The following is a 26,218-nucleotide window of genomic DNA, read 5'->3' on the forward strand; positions in this document are numbered from 1 at the left end:
TGTGTGTGTCTTTAGCATTCCAGACATCATAGGAATGGTGAGAAACATCTCCATAGCAGCGGGACCTAATTTCAGCACTTCTCCTCCCTTCCCTCTCCTTTTCTCCATCTCCTTGAATGTATATTATTTGATTTATTTTGTGCAATAACTTCCGACTTTAAATCATACATCTTTGAAGGGTTGGTCACGAACCAATTGTTTATTAATTATTTTAAAAAATACACTTGATATTGGCCTGAATGATCAACACTGGTTGAAATTGCACAGGCTCTACAGTTGGCATCATTGTCTTGTTTTTTATTCACAGATAACCAGGGGCACACTCCAACACAGACAAACAAAGCATGTGTGTTTAGTGAGTCCGACAGATCAGAGACAATAGGGATGACCAGGGATGTTCCCTTGATACATGCGTGAATTGGACCATTTTCCTGTCATTCTGGCCATTCATAATGTAACGAGTACTTTTGAGTGTCAGGGAAAATGTATGAAGTAAAAAGTACATACAGTAAGTGTCTTTAGGAATGTAGTGAAGTAAAAAACGGTAGAGTGCAGTGACAATATACTTTGTATCCCTCGTTTACTCAGTTGTTTCCTTTATTTAGGCAGTTATCTCTAGTTGGATGAGAACATACCGCCCTCTACTGAAAGAGATAGAGGGAAGGCATGGTAACGTATTGAACATGCATTGTATTGGATAATAAATATTCACTACACAAATACGTTGCTTTTGATACCTCGGGAGTTGCTGCGAAAAGTATTGGAGGATGCGGGCATCGATCCCGCTACCTCTCGCATGCTAAGCGAGCGCTCTACCATTTGAGCTAATCCCCCAGCTGTTGTTACAAAGGAAGTTTTGAGTACTAGACTCACATCACTGCAAGAGTTTACAGTACTGGGCCAATTAGTTATCAATGGCTAGGTTTCATCCACTAGTTGAATGATTTTTAAGCGAAAACTATAATATTAACACAAAAAGATATGCGCATTCTACCTAAAAGGGGATGGTTGTAGCGAGAACAACAGGACATAACATTACGTGAGTCCAATGACTTAGACATAATGGTTATTCATGAAAATATTTGTAAAAAAAAAAGCGTTTCCATGCGCTATTTGTCACATAATCTATTTCACCGACAAAAAAAAAAGTATTTTGTATTGTAGACGTTTACTAGTCATTTCAATTAAAGTCTATTTCCTTGTACATTAGTTTTCGGGAAGGGACGCAGCTGACAGTGTCGTGTGACCTTTCTAAGCCAATCGCAGGGTAAAAACAAACCAGCTCAATTCAGGAAGTGAGTCAGCTGACATATGTCATATTATCACAATCATGTTGTAACGTTAATCCAACTCCAAGAAAGATTTATTCGTTTAAAAAAAAACTTGTAATACACTATTATTTTTCGTGATTCAAACGGTATCTCACGTAAGATTCTAATGGTTGAAGTTTACAAAGTGCTGCTGCAGGATTTTGGACTCGTGTTGAATTCGTGTTTTGTCTACTCTACTCGTCTGCTCCATTCATGGCCAGTCCAGTCCCGAGTGTGTCTGAGTTGGTTGCCGAGGCTCGACGTGTGTACGAGCAGAGCTTCGGGGGAGATGGTCCACAGGTGGCAGTGTGTGCCCCAGGCAGGGTCAATCTGATTGGGGAGCACATCGACTACAACCAAGGATTCGTCCTCCCTATGGTAATAATGTCATGAATGTTGTGTTTATGATATCAATGGTTGTTTATTTAGGACTGTAAAGTGTCACTTATATAGTCCAGTCCACAAGGGGTACACAGATAAATGAACTCCCTGCCGTTTGTATTGACAGCTGAAGTACAGTACCAGTCAAGAGTTTGAATACACCTAATCATTCATGGGTTTTTCTTTATTATCTTGATTTATTTAATTTTATTATTCTACATTGTAGACTATTAGTGAACACGTCAAAACAATGAAATAACACATAGGGAATCATGTAGTAACCAAAAAAGTGTTAAATCAAAATATATTTTATATTTGAGATTTCTCAAAGTAGTCACCCTTTGTCTTGATGACACTCTTGGCATTCTCTCAACCAGCTTCGTGAGGAATGCTTTTCCAACAGTCTTGAAGGAGTTCCCACATATGCTGAGCGCTTGTTGGATACATCATCCCAAACCATCTCAAATGGGTTGAGGTCAGGTGATTGTGGAGTTCAGGTCATCTGATGCAGCACTCCATCACTCTCCTTGGTCAAATAACTCTTACACAGCCCAGAGGTGGATTTTGGGTCATTGTCCTGTTGAAAAACAAATGATAGTTTGTGCTGGGCAGGCAGGCTCAAGCGCAAACCAGATGGGATGGCATATCGCTGCAGAATGCTGTGGCAGCCATGCTGGTTAAGTGTGCCTTGAATTCTAAATAAATCACAGACAGTGTCACCAGCAAAGCACCCCCAAAACATCACACCTGCTCCACCATGCGTCACGGTGGTAACCACACATGAGATCATCCGTCTACCTACTCTGCGTCTCACAAAGACACTGCGGTTGGAACCAACCATCTCACATATGGATTCATCAGACCAAAGGACAGATTTCCAACGATCTAATGTCCATTGCTCGTGTTTCTCGGCCCAATCAAGTCTCTTCTTTGGTGTCCTATAGTAGGGGTTTCTTTACAGCAATTTGACCATGAAGGCCTGATTCACACAGTCTCCTCTGAACAGTTGATGTTGAGATATTAATTGAACTCTGTGAAGCATTTATTTAGGTTGCAATCTGAGGTGCAGTTAACTCTAATGAATGTATCCTCTGCAGCAGAGGTAACTCTGGGTCTCCCTTTCCTGTGGTGGTCCCCATGAGAACCAGTTTCATCATAGCCCTTGATGGTTTTTGCGACTGCACTTGAAGAAACTTTCAAAGATCTTGAAATGTTCCGGATTGACTGACCTTCATGTCTTTCAGTAATGATGGACTGTCGTTTGTCTTTGCTTATTTGAGCTGTTCTTGCCAAATGGATATCTTATGTATACCCCCCTACCTTGTCACAACACAACTGATTGGCTCAAACGCATTAAGAAGGAAAGACGTTTCACAAATTAACATTTAACAAGGCACACGTGTTAATTGAAATGCATTCCAGGTGACTACCTCATGAAGGTGGTTGAGAGAATGCCAAGAGTTTGCAAAGCGGTCATCAAGGCAAAGGCTGGCTACTTTGAAGAATCTCAAATATAAAACATATTTGGATTAGTTTATCACTTTTTTGGTTACTACATGATTCCATAATATGGGTATTTTCATAGTTGTGATGTCATCACTATTATTCTACAGTAGAAAATAGTACAAATCAAGAAAAACCCTTAAATGTGGTGGTGTGTCCAAAATGTTGACTGGTACTGTATGTGGTTATTGATTAGTATAGGGTCATTGTATGTAGGCGAGGAGACATTGGAAATGTACATGACATGGCTGTACAGATACCCAGCCCAGAAGCAAAGGAGACATTGGAGATGTACGCTACCGTTCAGAAGTTTGGGGTCACTTAGAAATGTCCTTGTTTTTGAAAGTAAACCCCATTTTCTTATCCATTGAAATAACATCAAATTGATCAGAAATACAGTGTAGACATTGTTAATGTTGTAAATTACTATTGTAGCTGGAAACGGCAGATTTTTTTATGGAATATCTACAGAGGCCCATTATCAGCAACCATCACTCCTGTGTTCCAATGGCACATTGTGTTAGCAAATTCAAGTTTATAATTTTAAAAGGCTAATTAATCATTAGAAACCCTTTTGCAATTATGTTAGCACAGCTGAAAACTGTTGTTCTGATAAAATAAGCAATAAAACTGGCCTTCTTTAGACGAGTTGAGCATCTGGAGCATCAACATTTGTGGGTTCGATTACAGGCTCAAAGTGGCCAGAAACAAATAACTTTCTTCTGAAACTTGTCAGTCTATTCTTGTTCTGAGAAATGGAGGCTATTCCATGTGAGAAATTGCCAAGAAACTGAAGATCTCGTACAACGCTGTGTACTACTCCCTTCATAGAACAGCGCAAACTGTCTCTAACCAGAATAGAAAGAGGAGTGGGAGGCCCCGGTGCACAACTGAGCAAGAGGACAGGTACATTAGAGTGTCTAGTTTGAGAAACAGACGCCTCACAAGTCTTCAACTGGCAGCTTCATTAAATAGTAGCCTCAAATTACCAGTCTCAACATCAACAGTGAAGAGGTGACTCCGGGATGCTCCAGTGTCTGTGTTCTTTTGCCCATCTTAATCTTTTCTTTTTATTGGCCAGTCTGAGATATGGCTTTTTCTTTGCAACTCTGCCTAGAAGGCCAGCATCCCAGAGTCGCCTCTTCACTGTTGACCTTGAGACGGGTGTTTTGCGGGTACTATTTAATTAACATGGTTTTACAGATCCCCAGCCCAGAAGCACTCATCAGTCAGTCACATATCTCCAATGCGGTATCTCTTTCATCCTTGTGCCAGGCTCTGCCCATGGTGACGGTGGTGGTTGGCAGTAGGACCTCTGGCCAGAGTGCCTCCATCATTACTGCTGCTAAAGATGTGGAGGAGCCCAGGAGAGTGGACTTTGATTTGCCCAATGACAAGGCTCCTCTGTCTCCTGGGAAACCCAACTGGGCCAATTATGTCAAAGGAGTGGTGCAGCACTACAGAGGTGAATGGAAAACAATACCTCATGTTTCACATCATGAGTCCTGTTGAAATGTGATGTGTTGTGTCACTCTCTCTCTCCCCCTTTGTCTCCTCTCTCTCTCTCTCTGTCTCTCTCTCTCTCCCCCTTTGTGTCCTCTCTCTCCCCCTCTCTCTCACTCCCCCCCTCATTCATATATATATGTATCGCTGTCTCCCCCTCTCTATATCTCTCTCTCTCTCTTTCTCTCGCTCTCCCCCCTCTCTATATCTCTATATCTTTCACACCCTCTCTCTGTTTCCCCTCTATCTCTCTGTCTCTCCCCGTCCCTCCCTTCAGCTCCTCCAGTCCCAGGGTTCAGGGCAGTGATAGCCAGTAGTGTCCCTCTAGGGGGCGGTCTGTCCAGCTCAGCCTCTCTAGAGGTAGCCATGTACACATTCCTACAGCAGCTCAAGCCAGGTGAGTGGACTATATTTGGGTGACATCCAATAGTCTGTGAGTGAGGCTAGATGTCATAATGCCATCCCACTACCCTCCTCAGATGACGGGGACAAGGTGGCGAAGGCGGTGGCGTGCCAGAAGGCAGAACACACCCATGCAGGTGTGCCCTGCGGCATCATGGACCAGTTTGTCTCCGTGCTGGGCAGGGAGGCTCATGCTCTACTCATAGACTGCAGGTAACAGGCATGGTTATAGGCTCAAGTGTTATGGCTAATGCTATAGGCTCATGGTAAAGTAACGCTAACACTGTACTTAAAAGGGTTGTTACTGTCTTTTTACTGTGTAATACACTGCTGTTGTCCGCTCAGGTCTCTGGAGGCCACTCCTGTCCCTCTGTCAGACCCAGGCCTTGTCATCCTCATCAGTAACTCGAACGTGAAGCATTCTCTGACGGGCAGCGAGTACCCTAGCAGACGACGACAGTGTGAGGAGGCAGCTGCCATCTTGGAAAAGGCCAGCCTGAGAGATGCCACACTGAAGGACCTGGAGGGTAAGAACGAGAGGATGTTCTAGACTAATACAGTCAATCATCGTGTTCTGATATTTATTGTGATCCCCCCCCCATTGTTCCAGATGCTAAGAGCCGATTGGACGTTGAGACCTATCGAAGGGCTCGTCATGTAATTGAGGAGATAGAGCGGACGGCCCAGGCAGCAGAGGCCCTGAAGAAAGGGGCCTACAAAGAGTTTGGCAAACTCATGGTAGAAAGCCACAACTCACTCAGGTGAATAGAGAACACCCTCATAGAAATCTTCAGTCAATGTGTTAATGTCCAGAATACTTTTTTTCTGCATGAAAACCATGATAGAAATGCATCCCTCGGTAATGTGTTCCCTACTGTCAGGGACTTGTATGAAGTGAGCTGCAAGGAGCTGGATGAGCTGGTGTCTGCAGCCGTAGAGGTGGAGGGTGTGTTTGGCAGCAGGATGACAGGGGGAGGGTTTGGAGGATGTACCGTCACACTACTGCAGGCTGAAGCCATAGACAGGACCATGCAGCACATACAGGTGAGGAAGAACACACACACACACACGGCAGGTGAATTGTTAGATATTACTGCACTGTTGGAACTAGGAACACAAGCATTTCGCTACATCCGCAATAACATCCGCAATAACATCTCCATTCACACACTGTGAAGGGAACTTGGTGACAAGCTTGCACAAACGAATCACTGTGGATAAAAGCACTTTTAGAATCTCTTCTGTCACTTTAAGACAAACTGCTCGGTCCCGGGGCTGTGTCTTACCCGGACAGCCCTGAGAGAGAGAGAGAGAGAGTGTGTGTGTGTGTGTTTGTGCACGCCTGTCTGTGTGTGTGAGAGCACTGAGCATGGGTTACGGCAGGAGAATAAAAGCTAGCAGCGTTCCTTTATTAGCATTCGAGTCCGGTCGCCTCGCTGTCCTTCTCTCCCGTCTCCCACTGCCAGCAGCTCTGAAACAAACAGCCTTTTGCAACTAGCCAGGCCTCAGCTCACTGACAGGAATCCTAAACAGCACAAGACCATGAAGAAACAGAACTACTGATAGATAAATCAACCTGCGCAGAACACCGGCTTTTTACAGATCCAGCTTCCAGACACACTGGGACTATATTTTCTGATAATTTTTGTCTTTTCATCATTCTCTGGTCTTTTTGTGACTCGCTCATATCCCGGATACAGATTCGCCCTTCCACCTCTGAAACCAAAGTGTCTTCAGGATACAAAAGACACTTGAAACTTCTAAGTTTGTTTGAACAGCACTGCATTCCATAGAAAAGAGACAAGAACAGGAGTGTTCCACAAGAGTTCCACCACTTCCAATCCAGAGTGTTCTAATCTTGTGTTCTAACCTGAGCAGAGGTCGTCTCAGTGCCTGAGGATGCTGAACCTAAACTCCCCGGACAGCAACACTTATAGCAACAGTAACTCCCTGTCGGATCCCGTGTCTCTCAACGTTGGCGGGGAGATCTACACCACGACCCTGGACACTCTGACACGCTACCAAGACTCCATGCTGGGGGCTATGTTCACCGGACAGATCTCCACGCTCCGGGACAAACAAGGAAACGTGTTCATCGACCGCGATGGGAAAGTTTTCCGCTATATCCTGAACTTCCTGCGTTCCAGCTCCCTGGACCTGCCGGAGGGGTTCTCTGAGATGAGGCTGCTGAGGAGGGAGGCAGATTTCTTCCAGATACGCCCCCTACTGGATGAGATACGGCGGCGCGTCGAGGCCGGACCGCTCAGCCTGAGAGACGCACCCAGAGGAGCCATGCTGCTTTTGGATGTGGACTGCCAGGTGTGTGTGTGTGTGTTTTTTCTTTGCGTGTTTGCTAGCTTTGTAGTGTAAGCATGCGTGTGTGCATGTGGGTTGGTTAATGTGGATCGTGGGTGTGCCTCCACATTAGCACTGCAGCATCAACCTGTCGTTCTCATTCCAGGTACGCGTGCTACACTTCAACCTACGCCGTGCTCCCGAGAACTACGAACTCCGCACATGCTCAGTGCGCATCCTCACTGCCGAAATCTTCTGTACCTGGCGTGCCTTTCTGGTTCTCCTCTGTGAGCGCTTCTCCTACCGTAACACCCAGGGTCCTACCTCCCCCCTCCCCAGTGACCAGCGCCACAACCGGCTCAAACTGGAGTGGGTTCCCCGGCCAGACGAACTTCCCCAGGACCAGTATGAGAAACAGCAGTACCGAGGACTCGTCATCTCGGACTCTTGGGCCACACAGACCCACTCTGGGGACCTATGTGATGTCATCATCCCGCGCCGCAGCCCCTGTGAGGTCAAAGACATGCGCGGGTTTGTGGAGGAGCTGCTGACGGTGTCTCTGGCGGAGGGTTTTAGGGTCGACTCAGTGACCCCTGACCCCATGGACATTTTGAACTGCCGTACTCTGCAGCTTGTGCGTTAGTGATATAGCTCATTCCAGCTCACCACTGAACCACCAGTCATAGACTTACTAAAATAACAAAGGTCACCCTATATTGTTTCCAACCTTCTGAAAATTACTGCTTATGAATGGTCTATAACTAACAGACTTTACTAACATTGGAAAGGTCGATCTATAATGTTTACAATCCTCTCTTTGATGTGAAGCTGAGACTGATCCTGCCATCTGAACCCTCTAACGAACTCTGACCTCAGTAGCCCTGCCGTGGAGTCCGTTCTAAACTGTAGGGTAGGCCTTCATCTGGTTTTACAGAATAGACCCTGTCCCCAACAATAAGGAATGGTTGTCAGCTCGTCCTGTTGATGATCAGTGCATTTGTTAAAGAGAGAGATGGAGATAGGGTGTGTTAGAGTTTGTGGATTGTCTGTGAGAGAGTGTGCTGCGTTGGTAGGAGGGGTGATCTGACCATTCCACAGAGCGGGTATGAGTACATTTGTTGGTACTGTTTTGTTAAACAGTGTTACAGTGTAATGTGTAATAAACTGACCAGTCTGTAGATATGTTTTCAGCTCATCAATTTAATAAAAACACTACTAAATGAAATGTATTTTTCCCTGAACCCCCTATCAGTCAGACTGGTTCAAGTTCCTTTCCTCAAATAAAATAAAATGTTATTGGTCACATACACATGTTTAGCAGATGTTGTTGGGGGTGTAGCGAAATACTTTTGTTTCTAGCTCCAGCAGTTCAGTAAGATCTAACAAGTAATATCTAAGAAATTCACAACAATACACACAAATCTAAAGTAAAGGAATGGAATAAAGAATATATCAATATTTGGACAAGCAATGTCGGAGCAACAGACTGAGATGCATTAGAATAGAATACAGTATATACACAGGAGTGTAGGAGCTAAATATGTAAACATTAATAGTTGAACACTAGTCACTTTAATAAACAAGCCACATTTATTCACCCTCCTGATGTTGAAGAGGCGCTTTGCGCCTTCTTCACTGCACTGGCTGTGTGGGTGGACCATTTCAATTTGTCCGTGATGTGTACGCCGAGGAACTTCAAGCTTTCCAACTTCTCCACTGCTGTCCCGTCGATGTGGATAGGGGGGTGCTCCCTCTGCTGTTTCCTGAAGTCCACGATCAGCTCCTTTGTTTTGTTGACGTTGAGTGAGAGGTTATTTTCCTGGTACCACACACCCAAGGCCCTCACCTCCTCCCTGTAGGCTGTCTCATCATTGTTGGTAATTAGGCCTACTACTGTCGTTGTCTGCAAACTTGATGATTGAGTTGGAGGCATGCATGCTGAGCATGCACCCTTGTGGGGCCCCAGTGTTGAGGATCAGCGAAGTGGAGATGTTGTTTCCTACCTTCACCACCTGGGGGCGGCCTGTCAGGAAGGTCAGGACCCAGTTGCACAGGGTGGGGTTCAGACCCAGGGCCTCGAGCTTAATGATGAGCTTGGAGGGTGTTGAATGCTGAACTGGAGGGGCTTTTAGGGTGTTGAATGCTGAACTGTAGTCAATGAATAGCATTCTCAACTAGGTATTCCTCTTGTCCAGATGGCATAGGGCATCTGTACTAACATTTTGTCTCTGTACTGTACGAGGAAGGGGGATGTGATGTGTAATTTTAGAATGGAGGAAGGAGGAAGTATGTGAGAGGAAAATATTAGTATGGAAGAGGAAAGATGCCTGGTTGGAAAACCGCTTGTCTCTTCCTCTTATCCATCTGCTCAGTCCCCAATGCAGCTTTGTTTGCAGATCCTGAAGGAAACATGCATGTGCAAGCAATAGGATGATGATGGCTTCACTTGTATCTTTACATTACTGTTTTCAATATTTTGAACTAACTCAAAAGCAAATAAATTAACTCATTAGTTTTGGATTTCTCTCTCTACAGGAGCGATACAGTGGATCCCCAACTTTCTACATCACAACTCCCTCACAAGGAGCTCGGGTCATGAGTCTATGAAGAGCAAATACTACATTTTTCCATCATGTACAAAAAAACAACAACACATTCCTATTGATTTTTCTAGGATCTTTTGTTCGCTTATGTAGCAATGTTTAATCAATCCTGTGGGGGTGAAATGAGCAGGCAAAGCAATCTATTGTAAGACTTTTCTTCAGATATGAATACAGCTAGTAATTGCCAAGCACTAAAATCAAATAAAGTATAATTTCTTGTGGTTGCGTCTGAAAGACTGTAATAATGTTGTTTTGTACAATTACAAAAGTGCCATTAATATAGGATGATTGTTCCACTATAAATAAACAATAAACAATCTTCTAAACTTCAGGATGAGTTTGAGACCTTATACATGCAACATCTGAAAATGGATTTGGGGAAATTCTTTTTATATTACATTTGGAGCCAAACCCATTTCTTTGCTCATGCCCCCCCCCCCCCCCCCCCCCCCCTGCTGATTCGTATCCCGGAAGGGGAGGTGAAAGGAGGAGTTACTCAGACGAGGCTAGCCAGTCAAGTTGCGCTCTGTGGGTCAGGGGCATCATCAGGAAACATCGAGGCTGCCTTGGCTGGGCAAAGGAAATAAAAGTGGAATAGCTACCAAACAAACACAGGATCCGACTTAACGTATTTCAAGACAAGCCGACGACGTGCTTTGGGGACTCTGATTCGATGTTATATTGGTTAGGGAAGTTGAGACGTGGCAGAACTGGACGCCGACCAAGCGGTGTGAATTAGCGGGTGAAAGCGTAGTGGACACGGTTCGGACTAAGGTGAGTTTCAAAGGGCCCGAGCAAAAGAGGAGTGTCGCTTCTACAGGTGCTGTAGCCTGTAGTTAGCTAGCCAAATAACAACCTAGACAGCTAGATGTTATCAAATTATGATTGGGCAAGATGAATTTCCAGCTACTGTTTTGAGTTTAAGTCAACGTATTTATTGTTGCTAAGGGACTCGGGGATAACACGGGTACATGCTAACTAGCTGGTTAAACTAGCTAGCTACTAGGTAACTTTCTCTTGATTTGCCAGCTATCATCTTGTGATGAATGGTTAACTAGCTGGCTAACTAACTTTAACTAGGTTAGCTCGACAGTGTTGTTGGTTATCCGCTGCCAAGCCATTCATTCCATTCAACGTCCAGGAGGGAAAGGGTCTGTATAAACCTTAAACGCATATGATGATAATAATATAATTTTTACTTTTCTATACAAGGGACTGAAACAAGCAGCTTTTAGCTAACTAGAAAATTGGCCAGCTAACTTATTTGCTGCACAAGTTGGTGAAATAACTAGTTCTTAGCCGACTACACTCAACCCCACAGTTTACGATGGACGAAATCGTGCCTTTGAGTTTAATTGGCCAGTTGAAATAACAAACTCCATGGTCATCACAAACAATTCACGTTTTTAGTCAACTTGCTGATGGGAAGGTCTTGACTTTTGATTTAATATATAGCTATATATACACGTACTAACAAGTATGTGGACACCCCTTCAAAGTAGTAGATTCGTCTTTTTCAGCCACACCCGTTGCTGACAGGTGTATACAATCAAGCACACATCCTAACATGGCCTAACTGAAGAGCTGGGACTTTCAATGTGACACTGCCATAGGATGCCACCTTTCCAACAAGTCAGTTTGTAAAAGTTCTGCCCTGCTAGAGCTGCCCCTTTCAACTGTAAGCACTGTTATTGTGAAGTGGAAATGTCTTGGAGCAAGAACGACTCAGCAGTGAAGTGGTAGGCCACACAAACTCACAGAACGGGACCACCGAGTGCTGTGGTGTGTAAATATTGTCTGTCCTCGGTTGCAACACTCACAACCAAGTTCCAAACTGCCTCTAAAAGCAAAATCAGCACAGTAACTGTTCAGCAGGAGCTTCATGAAATGGGTTTCCATGGCTGAGCAGCCACACACAAGCCTAAGATCACCATGCCAAATGTAATTTAGAGTGGTGTTAAGCTCACTGCCATTTGGACTCCGTAGAAATGCCTTCTTCGGTGACGAATTGCACTTCACTATCTGCCATTCCAACGGACAACTCTGGGTTTTGCGGAAGCCAGGAGAACCCTACCTGCCCGACTGCATAGTGCCAACTGTAAAGTTTGGAGGAGGAATAATGGTTTGGGGCTGTTGTTCATGGTTCGGGCTAGGCCCCTTAGCTCCAGTGAAGGAAAATCTTAACGCTACAGCATGCAATGACATTCTAGATGATTCTGTGCTTCCAACTTTGTGGCAACAGTTTGGGTAAGGCCATTTCCTGTTTCCGCATGACAGTGCCCTCATGCACAATGTGAGGTCCATACAGAAAGGGATCATCGATGTGGAAGAACTTGATTCGCCTGCACAGAGCCCTGACCTCAAACCCATCAAACACCTTTGGAATGAATTACGCTGACTGTAATCCAGGCCTAATTTTGAAAGTTTATTCTAATGCAGTTGCAAAAACCATCCAGCGCTATGATGAAACTGGCTCTCATGAGGACCACCACAGGAAAGGAAGACAGCGTTATCTCTGTTGCAGAGGACAAGTTCATTAGAGTTAACTGCACCTCAGATTGCAGCCCAAATAAATGCTTCACCGAGTTCAAGTAACAGACATCTCAACATCAACTGTTCAGAGGAGACTCCGTGAAACAGGCCTTCATGGTCGAATTGCTGCAAAGAAACCACTACTAAAGGACACCAATAAGAAGAGACTTGCTTGGGCCAAGAAATATAAGCAATTGACATTAGACCGGTAGAAATCTGTCCTTTTGGTCTGATGAGTCCAAATTTGAGATTTTGGGTTTCAACCGCCGTGTCTTTTTGTGAGATGCCGAGTAGGTGAACGGATGATCTCCGACTGCGTGGTTCCCACTGAAGCGTGGAGGAGGTGTGATGGTGCTTTGCTGGTGACACTGTCAGTGAATTATTTAGAATTTAAAGGCACATTTAACCAGCATTGCTCCCACAGTCACATGCCATCCCATCTGGTTTGTGTTTAGTGGGACTCATCTGTATTTCAACAGGACAATGACCAACCAACACACTTCCAGGCTGTGTTAGGGCTATTTTATATATGATTTAACACTTTTTGTGATTCCAAATGTGTTATTTCATAGTTTTCATGTCTTCACTATTTTACAATGTAGAAAATAGTACAAATAAAAACCCCTTGAATGAGGTGGTGTCCACTTTTGACTGGTACTGTATATGTGAATGTGATGTAGCTTACGATGTATGATATGAATCTAGTTTAAAAAGTAACAGGAAATTATGCTAATAACTGATTTTGTATCTCTATGGGGGAGAAACTGACAAATATATTTTTAAAGCTGATCTTGTTTTTTAAATGTATTTTAAGGAAAGAGTAGGAGTTGGTAAGGGACTAAGGAGCAAGGCGCGTCTCTCCGGCTCGCAGGTTGAGAGAGTTTTGAGACGACGGTAGAGTAGGGTTTCCATCAATGAGTAATTGTCTGTTTTGGGAGGGGGGGCATGGAGTTGGGGTAAATAGTTTGTTACACCAGTTTGACCGGTTTGTTGTAATTTTGGTCATGAATTAATCCAATCTTGCCCTCAGGACCAATGTCCATAGCACAGGACTGTTTTGGGTCAAACATGACCGCCACTTTATTCTTGGCTCTGGTAACAGTGAGAATAAGATTGTATTCACGGGACAGTGAGTCAGTCTGTCAACTGCCTGTCATCTGTTTGCAGTTCTATTAAACCTATGGAAATATGCAGTAATTAATTTGCACTCATTTTCTATTTACCCAATGAGTCAAGCTTGCTGTTCCTTTGGACATGCCAGTGTATTCTTACCACTACGACATGGTGTACCTCACCCCTCACCTTGCTCAATTGCCCCCCACTACCTAAAGAATTTGGCTTCTATAGGTTTCTATGCATGGGGAAAAAAAGACTAGGACAGACAGGCTACTACTAAAGGACAGACACTCCACTGGCACTGCCCACTCCTTCATTCCCACCTGCAGCTGTGCTAGCCAAACAACACCCCTTTGTTCCCAGCATACCACAGCTGTTGGGACATGATAAACGTCGACCTGAAACGAGGCTTACTCTCCAATCAAAACAACCGCCTGTCACAAAATTGTAGGTCAGTCTTGATAAGGAAAGCCAAGGAAACGTAGAGATGGAATCTCTATGGCTGTTTGTTTTCATTAGAGTAGCTCTATAGACCATGATAAGGGCGCTTACTACTTAGCCAAGTGTTGAATGACAAGAAAGCATACAATGATGGACAGATACAGGAAGTTTACAAAACAATGATCAACTGACTAACCAGTGACCACTTTCATTCTCCAAACAAACTCTCCACATCTCACCTGTAACTTTCACTTTCAACCTAAGTTTCCTCAACTGTACAAGGGCAACAACAGGCCCTCATAGGTTTACAAGCTAAAACATGACCCCATTAAGCCTGTGTCGAGTGGCCTAGGCACACTCCCTTACTGAACTGTGTCCTGTCGGTGGCTCGTTAAGCCCACATGCCGTAGACTGTCCTAGTTAGGCCGACTCCTGTTTGCCAATGTGGAACCGTTTAGCTCGCAGGAGAAGTTGTCTGTGGTTAGCCAGTGAGACGTGAGAGGAAACAGTCGCTGTGAACATACCTCCCTTGTTTTACTAAAGCCTCTAGCTGCCATTTCTAGGTAGCGAACTAAAGCGTCAAAGTAGGCCAACTGTAAAAGATGAGCAACTAGACAAGGTAGCGTATTCCCTTGTAGGTGTTTGGGAGGACTGTAATTCCTCTGTCTATAGTCAAGACTCTGTAGGCCCTACGCTACCCAGTCTGTTAAACGCTTCTCTTGACGCATTATACCACCATCAAATATCCCTCAAGGGGATGATAATGTCTGTGTGCACTCTACTCCACACAGTGGGTTATGAGCAATTATACAGCTAGTAGCAGCGTCACCATACCCCAACATGGCCAATTTGTGAATTGTGATTACCGGAAAGAGGGGTTGAGCGGCGCTGTCTGACATCCTGCCGACCACACCCAGACATTATCTTGTTTCTGTCCTTAGACTGACACGGTGAGAAGAGCAGCCTCTCACTGCTGTGGTACTGTGAGTCCCAGTGAACGCATTGTTCCTTGATCCAGTTACCCGTGAAATTAAAGGTTCTCGTCGAGTTGTTGTTGGTTTCACCTATTCAACCTCGTCAGATCAGTGATTTAGGCAGACACTACCTCAACCAGGCAATGGGTTTCTACATTATTGGAACATGCAGGCCACATCAGTTCATGCTGACTGTGAAGTGAGTGAGTGGGAGTCGAGTCATCACTAAGAATAGACCTGCAACGAGGGACTATGGTTCAGACTGTACTAGCTTTACACAGCCTTCCGTTTCTCTCTCTTATGTTTGGATGTAATGCTCGTGCAGGCCGACTAAACGTTCCGCTCTTCTGGCTTCTTAGGCCGACGGTTAAGAGTCTATTTCCAAATTCACCAGGAAGCGTGACTACATTTTTATGTGGGTCAGTGAGACTCTAAAAGCCCCCCTCTTTCTTAGAGAAGAGGGATCAGAGGAGAGGGTAACTGACACTGAGGGAGAGCACCTCCTTTATGCTGTGAGCGAGGGAAGGGATTGGGAGGAGGACGGGAGAGGTGATTTCTTGCCAACACAGGTAATTCACCTCGACTGTATTGTTGATTCCTGCACTTGTCAGACAGGTTGTATGTGTGTGAGAGAGAGCAAATTAGGCTCATTTGAGTTTTCTAGCCACACTTATAACAACGGTCATCATTTCCCTCTTCTGGGTTGATCAACTATTTGTTTTGACTCATGAGCCTGTTCCATGGAAGTAACTTATTAGTAGTGTATTTGAAATTTAAAGCCCTGACATAGCGATTGCATAAGAATATAAGTAGAATATTTAAGATGGCATTCATTTCCTGTCAACTTGGTCTGAAGCAGAATGCCAGCTATGTTGTTTTCAAGACGGGGCTCTGGTAGTAGTAGTAGTATGTTATTTAGCCTAGTTTGCGGGCAGTGTTGGTGCCCTGTCCAGACACGTTAGAGTGTTTTTTTTTTTTCTCCCTCTGACATCTCTCTCACCTGTCTGATGGTTCAAGTTGATAGAATGCTGGGAATTTGATGATGTCACGTTTTGAGGGGTTGCGAACTAACCAAGAATGGGTGTGATTTCCCCGTAACCAAGTATTTCAGAAGAATTTTTAATATTAATTTTGTCTTAGTCATTAGGCTTGGGCGGTATACCGTGGTATTCAGTGCCATTGAATCAATTTATTTGACGTTTTTCAATACATTTGAATATTTGTTGTTACTTTAAGTAAATACCTTTAAAGGTAAATGCAGTCATCTTGCGCAATATGTTAGGAGAGAAAGCAGATGGCGTTCTTCAGTTCACCTGTCGCTTTATTTGATGTTGAGCCAGTCAGGTGTTTGTAAATGGCACAACGGGAGAAAGCAGGAGCAGGTGAGTCCAGCTGTGTATTAATGAGTCGCATTTAAATTGAAAGTGAAGATTTGTTATTTTGCTTCAATAGCGTGATCATGGACGTCCAACTATAGTTTCCCTTCACAGAAAACAGCATAATTCATCAGTTAACAGAAGTGCGACACTATTTGGCTAGCAGCCACACAAGTAAATGAAAAAGCAAAGAATGTTTTTCAAAAACGATGCATTCCCATCGTATTATGTTTACCATAGAAGAAATGCAGTGAACCATATTTCCTATTGTTTTGCTTCAAGTTAAACTTGGGTCTTGGCTACACCAAGAGAAAAGTAGCTACACATCAGTCAGCACTGTCTGCTGTTAGATTGCCTGTTCGTTAATTGTCATCCGAGTGAAGTGAAACTGAAGCACAAAATGAGTCAGATGCCGAGCAGAAATTACCATACGAACCATTTTAGATCTGCGTTTATAAAACGCTGCAAGATATTTCTATTACGTTTGTTTCCTGCGTGGAAAAATGCAGAAATCTGCGTTATCTAAGTAAGCGGATGAATTAATAAGGTGACGGGGCATCATATTGTTGGCTTTCTGCCGTGTTTGAGAAGTTCAAAGCCCTTTGGATGACTTGTCTGTGCAGCTGCCACTCCTATCTTGATCTTGAGTTTTTCCTCTCTGTTCTCCGCCTGTCTGCCATCTTCTCCAAGCAGATAAGGCCCGTTGCCCTAGTGACTGAAGACTCTACACATGCTGCTCCGATATGAAAATATGCATACTGCCCAACCCAAAGAGTCATAAGATACAGCCATATCACCTGCATATAGCCCCTACTCTTTCTTAAAGGGGGGCTGAACTTGATTGATTTGGCCTCGGTTTTGGGGCTTGGTCATTAAGAAGTACAGCGGCCATGACTGAAGCCAACTGAGTTGTCTTTAGAGGGTGGTTTAATGTCGGTGTGTTCACACGTGGCAAGCGTTTGAAAATACAGTCACCCACCCTTCTGGACAACTTGTTAAGACTAGGATTTCTAGCCCCTTGATATTATTGTTGGGTCAGATTTTTTTAATGGCTAACATTTTGATGGCCCTAATAAGTAGAAATGCCGATTAGTGGGCAACCTTGTTTTTTTCTCCTTTTGACAGTTTAATACTTTCTGAGAAGTAGCCATTATTTACTAGTTTACACCTAGGGTTACTATACTTCAACCCATTGTATAAATTCTCCAATTGAACTATTCCAGGCATTAATATATAAATTCCAGACCTACTTGATCGAAAGCCTTTTCAAAGCCAGCTATGAATACCATGCCTGGTTTCCCAGATATTTCACTGTTCTATTGTTTCCAGTTATTGTCTTATATTATCTCCAATGTATCGTCCAGGTGGAAGAGAAAAAGGATGAATAATATCCAATAATGCCTTTTTATTTTTTATTATTATATGCATAGCGCATGGTATTCATAGCTGGCTTTGAAAAGGCTTTCGATCAAGTAGGTCTGGAATTTATATATTAATGCCTGGAATAGTTCAATTGGAGAATTTATACAATGGGTTGAAGTATAGTAACCCTAGGTGTAAACTAGTAAATAATGGCTACTTCTCAGAAAGTATTAAACTGTCAAAAGGAGAAAAAAACAAGGTTGCCCACTAATCGGCATTTCTACTTATTAGGGCCATCAAAATGTTAGCCATTAAAAAAATCTGACCCAACAATATCAAGGGGCTAGAAATCCTAGTCTTAACAAGTTGTCCAGAAGGGTGGGTGACTGTATTTTCAAACGCTTGCATTTTGCTTTTTTTAAAATCACAACACTAAAGTTTAAGGTGCCTCCAATATCTGATAATCTCCCTTATCAACACTTTAATCTTTTGGTGTCAGTGAGAATTACCTGAAAGTAGTCAAGATGACTAGCTTGATTGAGCCTTTGCCATGTACAGTCATGGCCAAAAATATGTATAACTTTTTTCAAGTAACTCACACTTTTCCCTAAAAATAAGTTGTAATTTCAACAAAGTTTTTGGTCTCCGCAATTCTTTATTTCGCTGTTAATATTACATCATATTTTTTTGATTCAGAACTTAATATGTCCATTTAAATCAGAAAATAAACATAGCATTGACTACATTGACACCCTAGACTTAATATTTGGTAGCACAGGCTTTGGTCAAAATAACTGCAATCAAGTGCTTCCTATAACCATCAATGAGCTTCCTGCACCCCTGTACTGGTACTTTGGCCCGCTCCTCTTCTGCTCTAGTTCTCCCAGATTCGAAGGGTGCCTTCTCCCAACTGCTGTTTTCAGATCTCCACAAGTTTTCAATGGGATTTAGATCTGGACTCATTGCTGAACAGTCCAGCGTTTTGTCTTGATCCATTCCTGGGTGCTTTTGTGTTTGGGGTCATTGTCCTGCTGGAAGACCATGACCTTCGACGGAGACCCAGCTTTCTGACACTGGGTCCGACATTGCACTCCAAAATGCCTTGGTATTCTACTGAATTCATGATGCCATGCACACATTCAAACCCAGTGTCAGAGGCAGTAAAGCAACCCCAAAACATCACTGAACCCCCATGTTTGACTGTGGGATCCTCCTGGGTCTTCTACCATATAACCCAATTTCATTAAGTTGGCGATGGTACGATTTGAAACTGTTGTACCTTGTGTCTGAAGGTCAGCTTGAATCTGCGTGGCAGTTGACTGAGGTGCTTTCTCCACCATTCAAACAATCCTTCACTGCAGTCTTCCATCAGGTTTTCTCTTTAGGCCACGTCCAGTGAGGTTGGCTACAGTGGCATGGGCCTTAAACATGTTGATAACATTATGTACAGTGGAAACAGGAACACCAAGGTCTCTGGAGATGGACTTGTAGAGATTGTACCAAGCATGGACACTCAAACAGAATGAGTTCTTTTCCCTTTTCAAACTGGTTTAATGGGTGATTTTTATATTGCAGACACCTGCAACTTGCCACAGGTGAGTTCAATTCCATAGTAAATGAGAATCGCCTGCTTGAAATGTAATTCTTTCAAACTACTTCTAGAAGGTGCAAATAATATTGTCTGGGCCATTTTAGGATTTCTTTGTGGAATTAGCTAAGCTTTAGTAAATTATTCTGATTTTCTTTTTTAGTTCAACTGCATACCGAAGACATGCATATGTGGATACCAAAATATGTTTTAATTTCAATAGACTTCTGGAAGAAATGGTGCATTATTTGGAAAAAGTGCCAATAGTTTTGGCCACGACTGTATATTCAACTAGGTCAGGCTATTTAAGCCTCCATATATCCACTAGTTCCAATATATTCATGATATTTGGGATTTCCTTAAGTTCATGAGGGTGATGGTTTGTAGTGAGTTCATTTACGGTCCGTTTAGGTATTTTAAAAGAAATTCCCAAAATTGTCTCAAGTACATTGTGTAATTTACTGATGGTCCCTAATGGGCCCCATAGAGATATTGAATGTCAAACCAAATTGACCATGGGTATTACGATCAGGTCGCGTGCAGCTGCACTCTGAATTTCTGGTGATTTCCGTGCTGCCAGCTGTGGTGCAGGTTTGAAATACGCAACCCAAGGAAAACTGTTGCGGTACCCTTCATTCCGTGACACAATTAATATTTTTTTCTGATCTCTTAAATCTCCCATTTTTGTTGGGGGGGGGGGGGGCGAGACTGACCAATTATACTATTGACACTTTGTAGTAAATTGTGACTCAAATAATATTTTCTGACTCATATCGATGCCCCCAGGCTGTTTTCAAATCGTTGCTTGTTAGGGACAGTCACTCTTTAAAACACCGCTCTCATTGTTGGTCAAGGATGTTCAAGACTGAAGCTTTATTGACATTGGTGTGAATTTATTATGGAAGTTTATTGGTCACGTACACATTTGCAAATGTTGTTGTCGGTGCAACACAGTAATAGTTTCAAGCTCCAACAGTACAGTAAATAAACGGTAACCACACAATATAAAAATAAGTTTACATAGGATGAGCCAGGACTAGAATACAGTATATACAAGTACATTGGGTGAAATGGTATGTAAACAAGTGACCAGTGTTCAATAACTATGTTCATAGGGCAAAGTAGTCTCTAAGGTGCAGGGCAGAGTACCAGCTGGTAGCTGGCTAGAACACCAAGGTTCAGGGCAGGGTACTGGGCAGAGGCCAGCTACAACACCAAGGTTCAGGGCAGGGTACTGGGCAGAGGCCAGCTACAACACCAAGGTTCAGGGCAGGGTACTGGGCAGAGGCCAGCTACAACACCAAGGTTCAGGGCAGGGTACTGGTCTGTGGCCAGCTACAACACCAAGGTTCAGGGCAGGGTACTGGTCTGTGGCCAGCTACAACACCAAGGTTCAGGGCAGGGTACTGGGCAGTGGCCAGCTACAACACCAAGGTTCAGGGCAGGGTACTGGGCAGAGGCCAGCTACAACACCAAGGTTCAGGGCAGGGTACTGGGCAGAGGCCAGCTACAACACTTTGCCCTATGCACATAATTATTGAACACTGGTCACTTGTTTACATGCCCTCTGGAGAACCCTGTCGTATTATCCTGCCTTGCTCTTCTACAACACCAAGCTCCCCCCTCTGGAGAACCCTGCCTTGCTCTTCTACAACGCTGATGATGTCATTTCTGATGACACCAATCAAATAGTGACTAAATGCTTAGCAACCCTGGCAGAGGGTTGCTGTGTGTGACGATGTGACACGCCTGTCTGTATACCTATTTCTTAACCGAATTCCATTTGCACTGTCCATCAGGAATTCCTGGGAAAATCCACACCTGATTTCACTGTTAGTCTAATAGAATGGCTCTGTTGTCCACTCACTGACAATGGGGATGTTTCCTACTTAGTTTCTGGCCCTGACCTTGTAACGATCAGATACTTCCCCCTAACTGCCAGAGTACTGTCTACAGTGATATGAGTGGAAATGTAGGCTAGGTCTGTTGGGATATGTCACGTGTGGATTTCTGTATCTATACTGTAGCCTTGAATAAGTCACTCATTTTCAGTTTGCCACATTTTCCCACCCTACTGTACTCTGAAAGAAAAGCTGCGAGAGAAAGAGGCAGAATTGACCGTTCTGAACACTACTCTGTTCCAATGGACGCTCATCAGAGGAGGAAGGGGAGGACTCCTCCTCAGTGAATTTCATAAAAATGGGGAAATGTTTGAAAGCAATTCCTTTTAGACAAAACTATACTCAACACACTGTTTTGCAGTGGTCGACAGTAGCCTCAACAGCACTCTATAGGGTATCCCCATGGTGTGGCCAGAGGACAGCTAGCTTCTGTCCTCTGGGTACATTGACTTCAATACACCCCCCTTCCCTAGACTTATACAGTAATTATGACAACTTTCGAAAGACGTCCTCCAACCTATCAGAGCTCTTTCAACATGAACTGACGTGTTCACCCAATCAAAGGATCAGAGAATGAATCTAGTACTGATAGCATAAGCTACAGCTAGCTAGCACTGCATAAATGTGCTGAGTAGTTGACTCGACCTGTGTGCTCCTAGATTGTGAACTTAGGCTAACTCATTCATAGGCTAGGTTGTAGCAACCTCATCATGGGTATAGGGAAAATCTAGTATCATGTAGTAGGCTGAACCTATTAACGTTAAATGAATGCTGTAATATGCTGCCATGGTCATAAAAATAAGAATGGTCCTCCATCTCAAACGGCACCGACTGCTCTGCTCCAACGGGAGCCTATTGTTTAATTACTGGGTAGGCCTTGCTGTCACACTGGTTGAAAGCCTAAAGTTATTCACCATGTAGTCGGCGAGTGTCTTCTTCTGGTGATGTAGGGTATGTCCTCCCTTGAGTCTGTTGGCATCAGCCTAAGCACCGCTATAGGGGGTCGACTGACCAAGGTGGTCGTCATATGCTGAAACCAAGGTCCTGCTTTTTCCACCCAACCTACGTTAGGAGATCCTCCTTCCCTGCTGCTCTACTGGAGAACACAGAGGAACAGAATAGCTGGTAGAACTAGAATCATAATCACTCCATGTTAAAGAGCGACTGTGTTAAAGCATCGCCTCTCTTCTATTCAAATAAATCAATGTAGCCGAGCCTATTTCTTTGATGCAGATCTCGGCTCAGTTTAGCCTCTACCCTCCCCAAATCCTTAAATGCACCACTTCTTCATCCCACTGCGTCTGCAGGATCCAAATGAGGAAGTTTACTTAGTGAGGGAGTGAGTCAGGCCTCCACTATCCCATAATCCCTCACACGCCTAATGACTAACAGCGTTCTGCAGCTGATATCAGGGTGTTAATAATAACAAAAGTATGTCTGTCTCGACTCAACGAGACGACTGAGTCGGCCAAGACGGAAAAATTACTTTCATCCCGGCCTACAACATTATCATTTGTCATTTTTATGAATCTAGTTTTCCCATTTATTTAAATTTAAAAAACTTAATCATCACACAGACCTGAAACACTAGCCTGTTTTGTGTAGGGTTTTTGAGGGGGACATTCTTGTTGTCACCCAGGGAGACAGCTTTGAGGTGGAGTTCAGTCAGACTACTACTCTCTGAGCCTTAGTCCACTGGGTTGAGTTCAGTCAGACCACTACTCTCTGAGCCTTAGACCACTGGGTTGAGTTCAGTCAGACTACTACTCTCTGAGCCTTAGACCACTGGGTTGAGTTCAGTCAGACCACTACTCTCTGAGCCTTAGTCCACTGGGTTGAGTTCAGTCAGACCACTACTCTCTGAGCCTTAGACCACTGGGTTGAGTTCAGTCAGACCACTACTCTCTGAGCCTTAGACCACTGGGTTGAGTTCAGTCAGACCACTACTCTCTGAGCCTTAGTCCACTTGGTTGAGTTCAGTCAGACCACTAGACGAAGACATTAGACCTCTGAGGTATGATCTAACCAGCCTGTGAGTATAGCCTCTCTCCCTCACGCGATGTGGCTTAGGAAATGTAGTGGTATGTGTAGAGATTAAGAGAAAGCTGTCAATACTCTTCCTTCCTCTTCCCGGTACAATGAGATCCAGCGGTTTTAAACTGTCTACAGGAGTTTTGCTTTCAAAGGGTTGTGATCGGGTCATGGTTCGTTACGCCCTAAACGTTCTGCAAATGTTATTCATAAAGAAAAGAATGACACTCTTTCTCTTTCCTCTTTCTATCTGATGAAACCTCTTGTCTGAGTGACAGGTGTGTTGGAGAACAATGGTCTCTCCCTGACCCCTAGCTCTTGTCTGTGTCTAGCCCTTCCCCCTCAGGCAGTGTGTGTGTGTGTGTGTGAGACCCACAGAGACATCAGGAGAGTAGGCCATGCTCCGCCTGTGGAATCCCTTTCTCTCGTCTCTGTCAGTGGCCGACACACACCACCTGAGCCATGTTTTTCCAGGAGCCCCTGTTTAGTTTTCTGTCCTAGTTGTTAGTCTTCACTTCCTCGTTTCTGTTTCCTTAATTACTTTTTTTTTCCCCTCCAGGAAGTTTTATGTTCTCTATCTCTCGTCCACGTTCCTCAGATAGGGAGTGGAGACTCTTCTGCTAGGCTATTATACTTCCCTGTATACCTCCTCAATCTCTGTCCCTTCCCTCTCTCCCTCTGTAGAGGTGTAGTGGTTGGGCCTGTGTGCTCCTCAGATTCCAGTGAGAATGAAGAGGTTTAGGAGACATGGACAGGAGTCCCACAGAGATCGGATCAAACAGGAGCTCTATGGGTTCAACAAGGTAAGAGCTGGAACAGAGTCAATCTGATCTCCAATCTCTACAATAAGATTATGGTCCCAATTCCAGACAATTGTCAGTTGATTTGTCCTGCCAGTTTCTATAACTTCTCTCGATTCAAAGGGCGTTATTTACATGAGAAACATGTGTTTACGTTGCCAAAGCAAGTGAAATAGATCATAAACACAAGTGAAATAAACAATCCTACATAACCAGTAAAGATTACACCCACAAAAAAAATGTAAAAGGAATAGACATTTCTATTGTCGTATTATGTGTATATATACACTTGTAACGATGTGCAAATAGTTGAAGTGCAAAAGGGGAAATAAATAAACATAAATATGGCTTGTATATAAAATGGTGGTTGCTCTTCTCTGGCAACAGGTCACATCTTTCTGCTGTGATGGTATTTCACCCAATAGATTTCTCTCTCCTCGCTTTCCTCTCTCTCCCCCTCTAATTTTCTCTCCTCTTTCTTGCTCCCCCTCTTTTTTTTTCTCTCTCTCCTCTCGCCCCCTCTCTCTCTTCCCCTCCCCCATAGACGGTGGAGCATGGTTTTCCCCACCAGCCCAGTGCTCTGGTCTTCAGTCCCAGCCTACAGCTCCTGGCCATCGGCACACGCTCCGGCGCCATCAAACTGTATCCTTCAATAGACACTCAGAGGGATAGTGCTGGATGGATGGCTGGCTGTGTAAGAGTGCAACATTTAAGCGTCAACATTTTTGACCCAGTTTGTCTCAGCTAAAGCAGAGGGTAGCGGTTTATGTGGAGTTATTTTTCCAGGCTGTTGCTCAGCCCTGACTACCAGACAGGCACAGTGGTGTGTGTGTGTGTTTCTGTATCTCTGTTTTTAGTGCGTGTTGATTCATCTGACAATCGTGCTCATTGACCGTGTGGAGCCAGTCGGCACGCTATTCCCCCTTCATTCCCTACAATAACCCATCATTAGAACTCTCCACTCACACAATGGGGCACATTGTTCGGTTCTAACACAAAACAAATCCTATGAATAAATGTAATATTAGCCGTTGGCAGGGCAGCCAGATAAGACCGACAGAACAGACAATCTCTTTCTGTAGATGCATGTGGACCCTTTCAATACAGTGTAGTAGAAGAAACACGTGTGTAAGTCTATGAATGCTTCAGGTGTGTGTGTGTTCTTTAACCCGAGGTAAGTTATGGAGCTCCAGGTGTAGAGTTCATGGGTCTACATGATGAGAACGCTGCCGTCACACAGGTCCACTTCTTACCACAGCAGGTGAGTGGCTGCTCCCCACACACACACCTACTGTACAGGCCTGAAGAGTGCTGTGGCAACCCCTCATCTCATGCTCTATTCACAACTGTTACTGAAAAAACTAACTTTCTGTGCGTCCTGATTATTTTAGGAGCACCAGTGTGACCAGGAAGAGAAATCTCCCAGATAGTAATGGTCTTACTTGTAAAGAATATGAAAGGAGGCATCGGGGATGTTTGTATTTCTGGTAACTTTATGAAGACGACACAGGAATCCCTCCGTCTACCACTTAGTGTAGCCAGCCAGTCATTTCTAAAGGCCTTCCCAGAAAACCTTCCAAATTACAAGTAGGCTTACCTGGCAGAATGATATGATATCATGATGATTAGTTTCAATCGGGTGGTCTTTTGTTTTTGCTAACTCTGCTATTGGACATGCAGTACAGCAACACTACCATCCAAACACCGGTTTCTTTAGGTGCCATATTTTCTTTTTAATTAATCGGGCAACTATACCCTCCCCAAAAATATTTTCTTCCCCAGACCTCAAAAGTATTTTCCTGCTGTACTGTAAGCATTGTTGTGGACTTAACATCCAATTTGGTTGTTTTTCTATTCAAATGTCTTTTTTGTATTGAATGATTTTGAGTGAAAACCTGAAGGAGGATAAACTAGGTGAAATCACAAAAATACAAGCTTAAAGCAGAAAATTCTGCTTTGTTGTTATATATATATATATATATATTGGCCACAGTAGCTGGTGGACTGAAAAGTGAGTTCTTGGGCCCAGTTCATAAACCATGTCGCTGCTCGTTTCAGAATCACTCACGGGCATTCGTTTACACCTTGCTCAGTCGTGTT

General features: G+C 43.8%; 2 protein-coding genes and 1 non-coding gene across 7 annotated transcripts in view; 2 read left to right on the forward strand and 1 right to left on the reverse strand.

Annotated features, from left to right (window-relative positions):
- Nucleotides 1-761: 761 nt before the first annotated feature.
- trnaa-agc (transfer RNA alanine (anticodon AGC)) lies at nucleotides 762-834 on the reverse strand. The gene has a single exon. It is a non-coding gene; the product is annotated as a tRNA-Ala (tRNA).
- Nucleotides 835-1,280: 446 nt separating this feature from the next.
- Nucleotides 1,281-10,328, forward strand: LOC139367926 (galactokinase 1). 2 transcript variants are annotated; one of them, XM_071106318.1, is made up of 8 exons: nucleotides 1,281-1,688; nucleotides 4,470-4,659; nucleotides 4,975-5,094; nucleotides 5,177-5,312; nucleotides 5,445-5,626; nucleotides 5,710-5,860; nucleotides 5,981-6,143; nucleotides 9,930-10,328. In XM_071106318.1, exons 1-8 carry the CDS (start codon nucleotides 1,524-1,526, stop codon nucleotides 9,999-10,001), a joined length of 1,179 nt encoding a protein of 392 aa, XP_070962419.1. In that variant the 5' UTR covers nucleotides 1,281-1,523; the 3' UTR covers nucleotides 10,002-10,328. The 2 variants fall into 2 exon arrangements, with proteins under 2 accessions (XP_070962419.1, XP_070962417.1); XM_071106316.1 differs by lacking the exon at nucleotides 9,930-10,328 and adding an exon at nucleotides 7,561-8,619 and having other exon boundaries at nucleotides 1,310-1,688.
- A 159-nt stretch (nucleotides 10,329-10,487) lies between these two features.
- The window catches only part of LOC139367927 (LLGL scribble cell polarity complex component 2), a 31,791-nt gene continuing 16,060 nt past the window's right edge, over nucleotides 10,488-26,218 (forward strand). Inside the window, exons 1-4 of one of the 4 annotated variants that reach the window (XM_071106320.1) lie at nucleotides 10,488-10,771; nucleotides 24,003-24,121; nucleotides 24,663-24,760; nucleotides 25,298-25,379. In XM_071106320.1, the coding sequence (XP_070962421.1) occupies nucleotides 24,047-24,121; nucleotides 24,663-24,760; nucleotides 25,298-25,379 (255 nt within the window). In that variant the 5' untranslated portion in view covers nucleotides 10,488-10,771; nucleotides 24,003-24,046. The remainder of the gene's footprint in view (nucleotides 10,772-24,002; nucleotides 24,122-24,662; nucleotides 24,761-25,297; nucleotides 25,380-26,218) is intronic. The other 3 variants (XR_011626901.1, XR_011626902.1, XM_071106319.1) reach the window with 3 other exon arrangements.

The sequence above is a fragment of the Oncorhynchus clarkii genome, chromosome 16, assembly GCF_045791955.1.
Source record: "Oncorhynchus clarkii lewisi isolate Uvic-CL-2024 chromosome 16, UVic_Ocla_1.0, whole genome shotgun sequence".
Taxonomy (NCBI): Eukaryota; Metazoa; Chordata; class Actinopteri; order Salmoniformes; family Salmonidae; genus Oncorhynchus; species Oncorhynchus clarkii.

Coding starts and splice junctions, on each gene's coding strand:
- LOC139367926 (XM_071106316.1), top strand. CDS start 1,524: ATGGCCAGTCCAGTCCCGAGTGTGTCTGAGTTGGTTGCCGAGGCTCGA. Junction 4,660..4,974: donor AGTGGTGCAGCACTACAGAG/GTGAATGGAAAA, acceptor CCCTCCCTTCAG/CTCCTCCAGTCCCAGGGTTC. Junction 6,144..7,560: donor GGACCATGCAGCACATACAG/GTGAGGAAGAAC, acceptor TTCTCATTCCAG/GTACGCGTGCTACACTTCAA.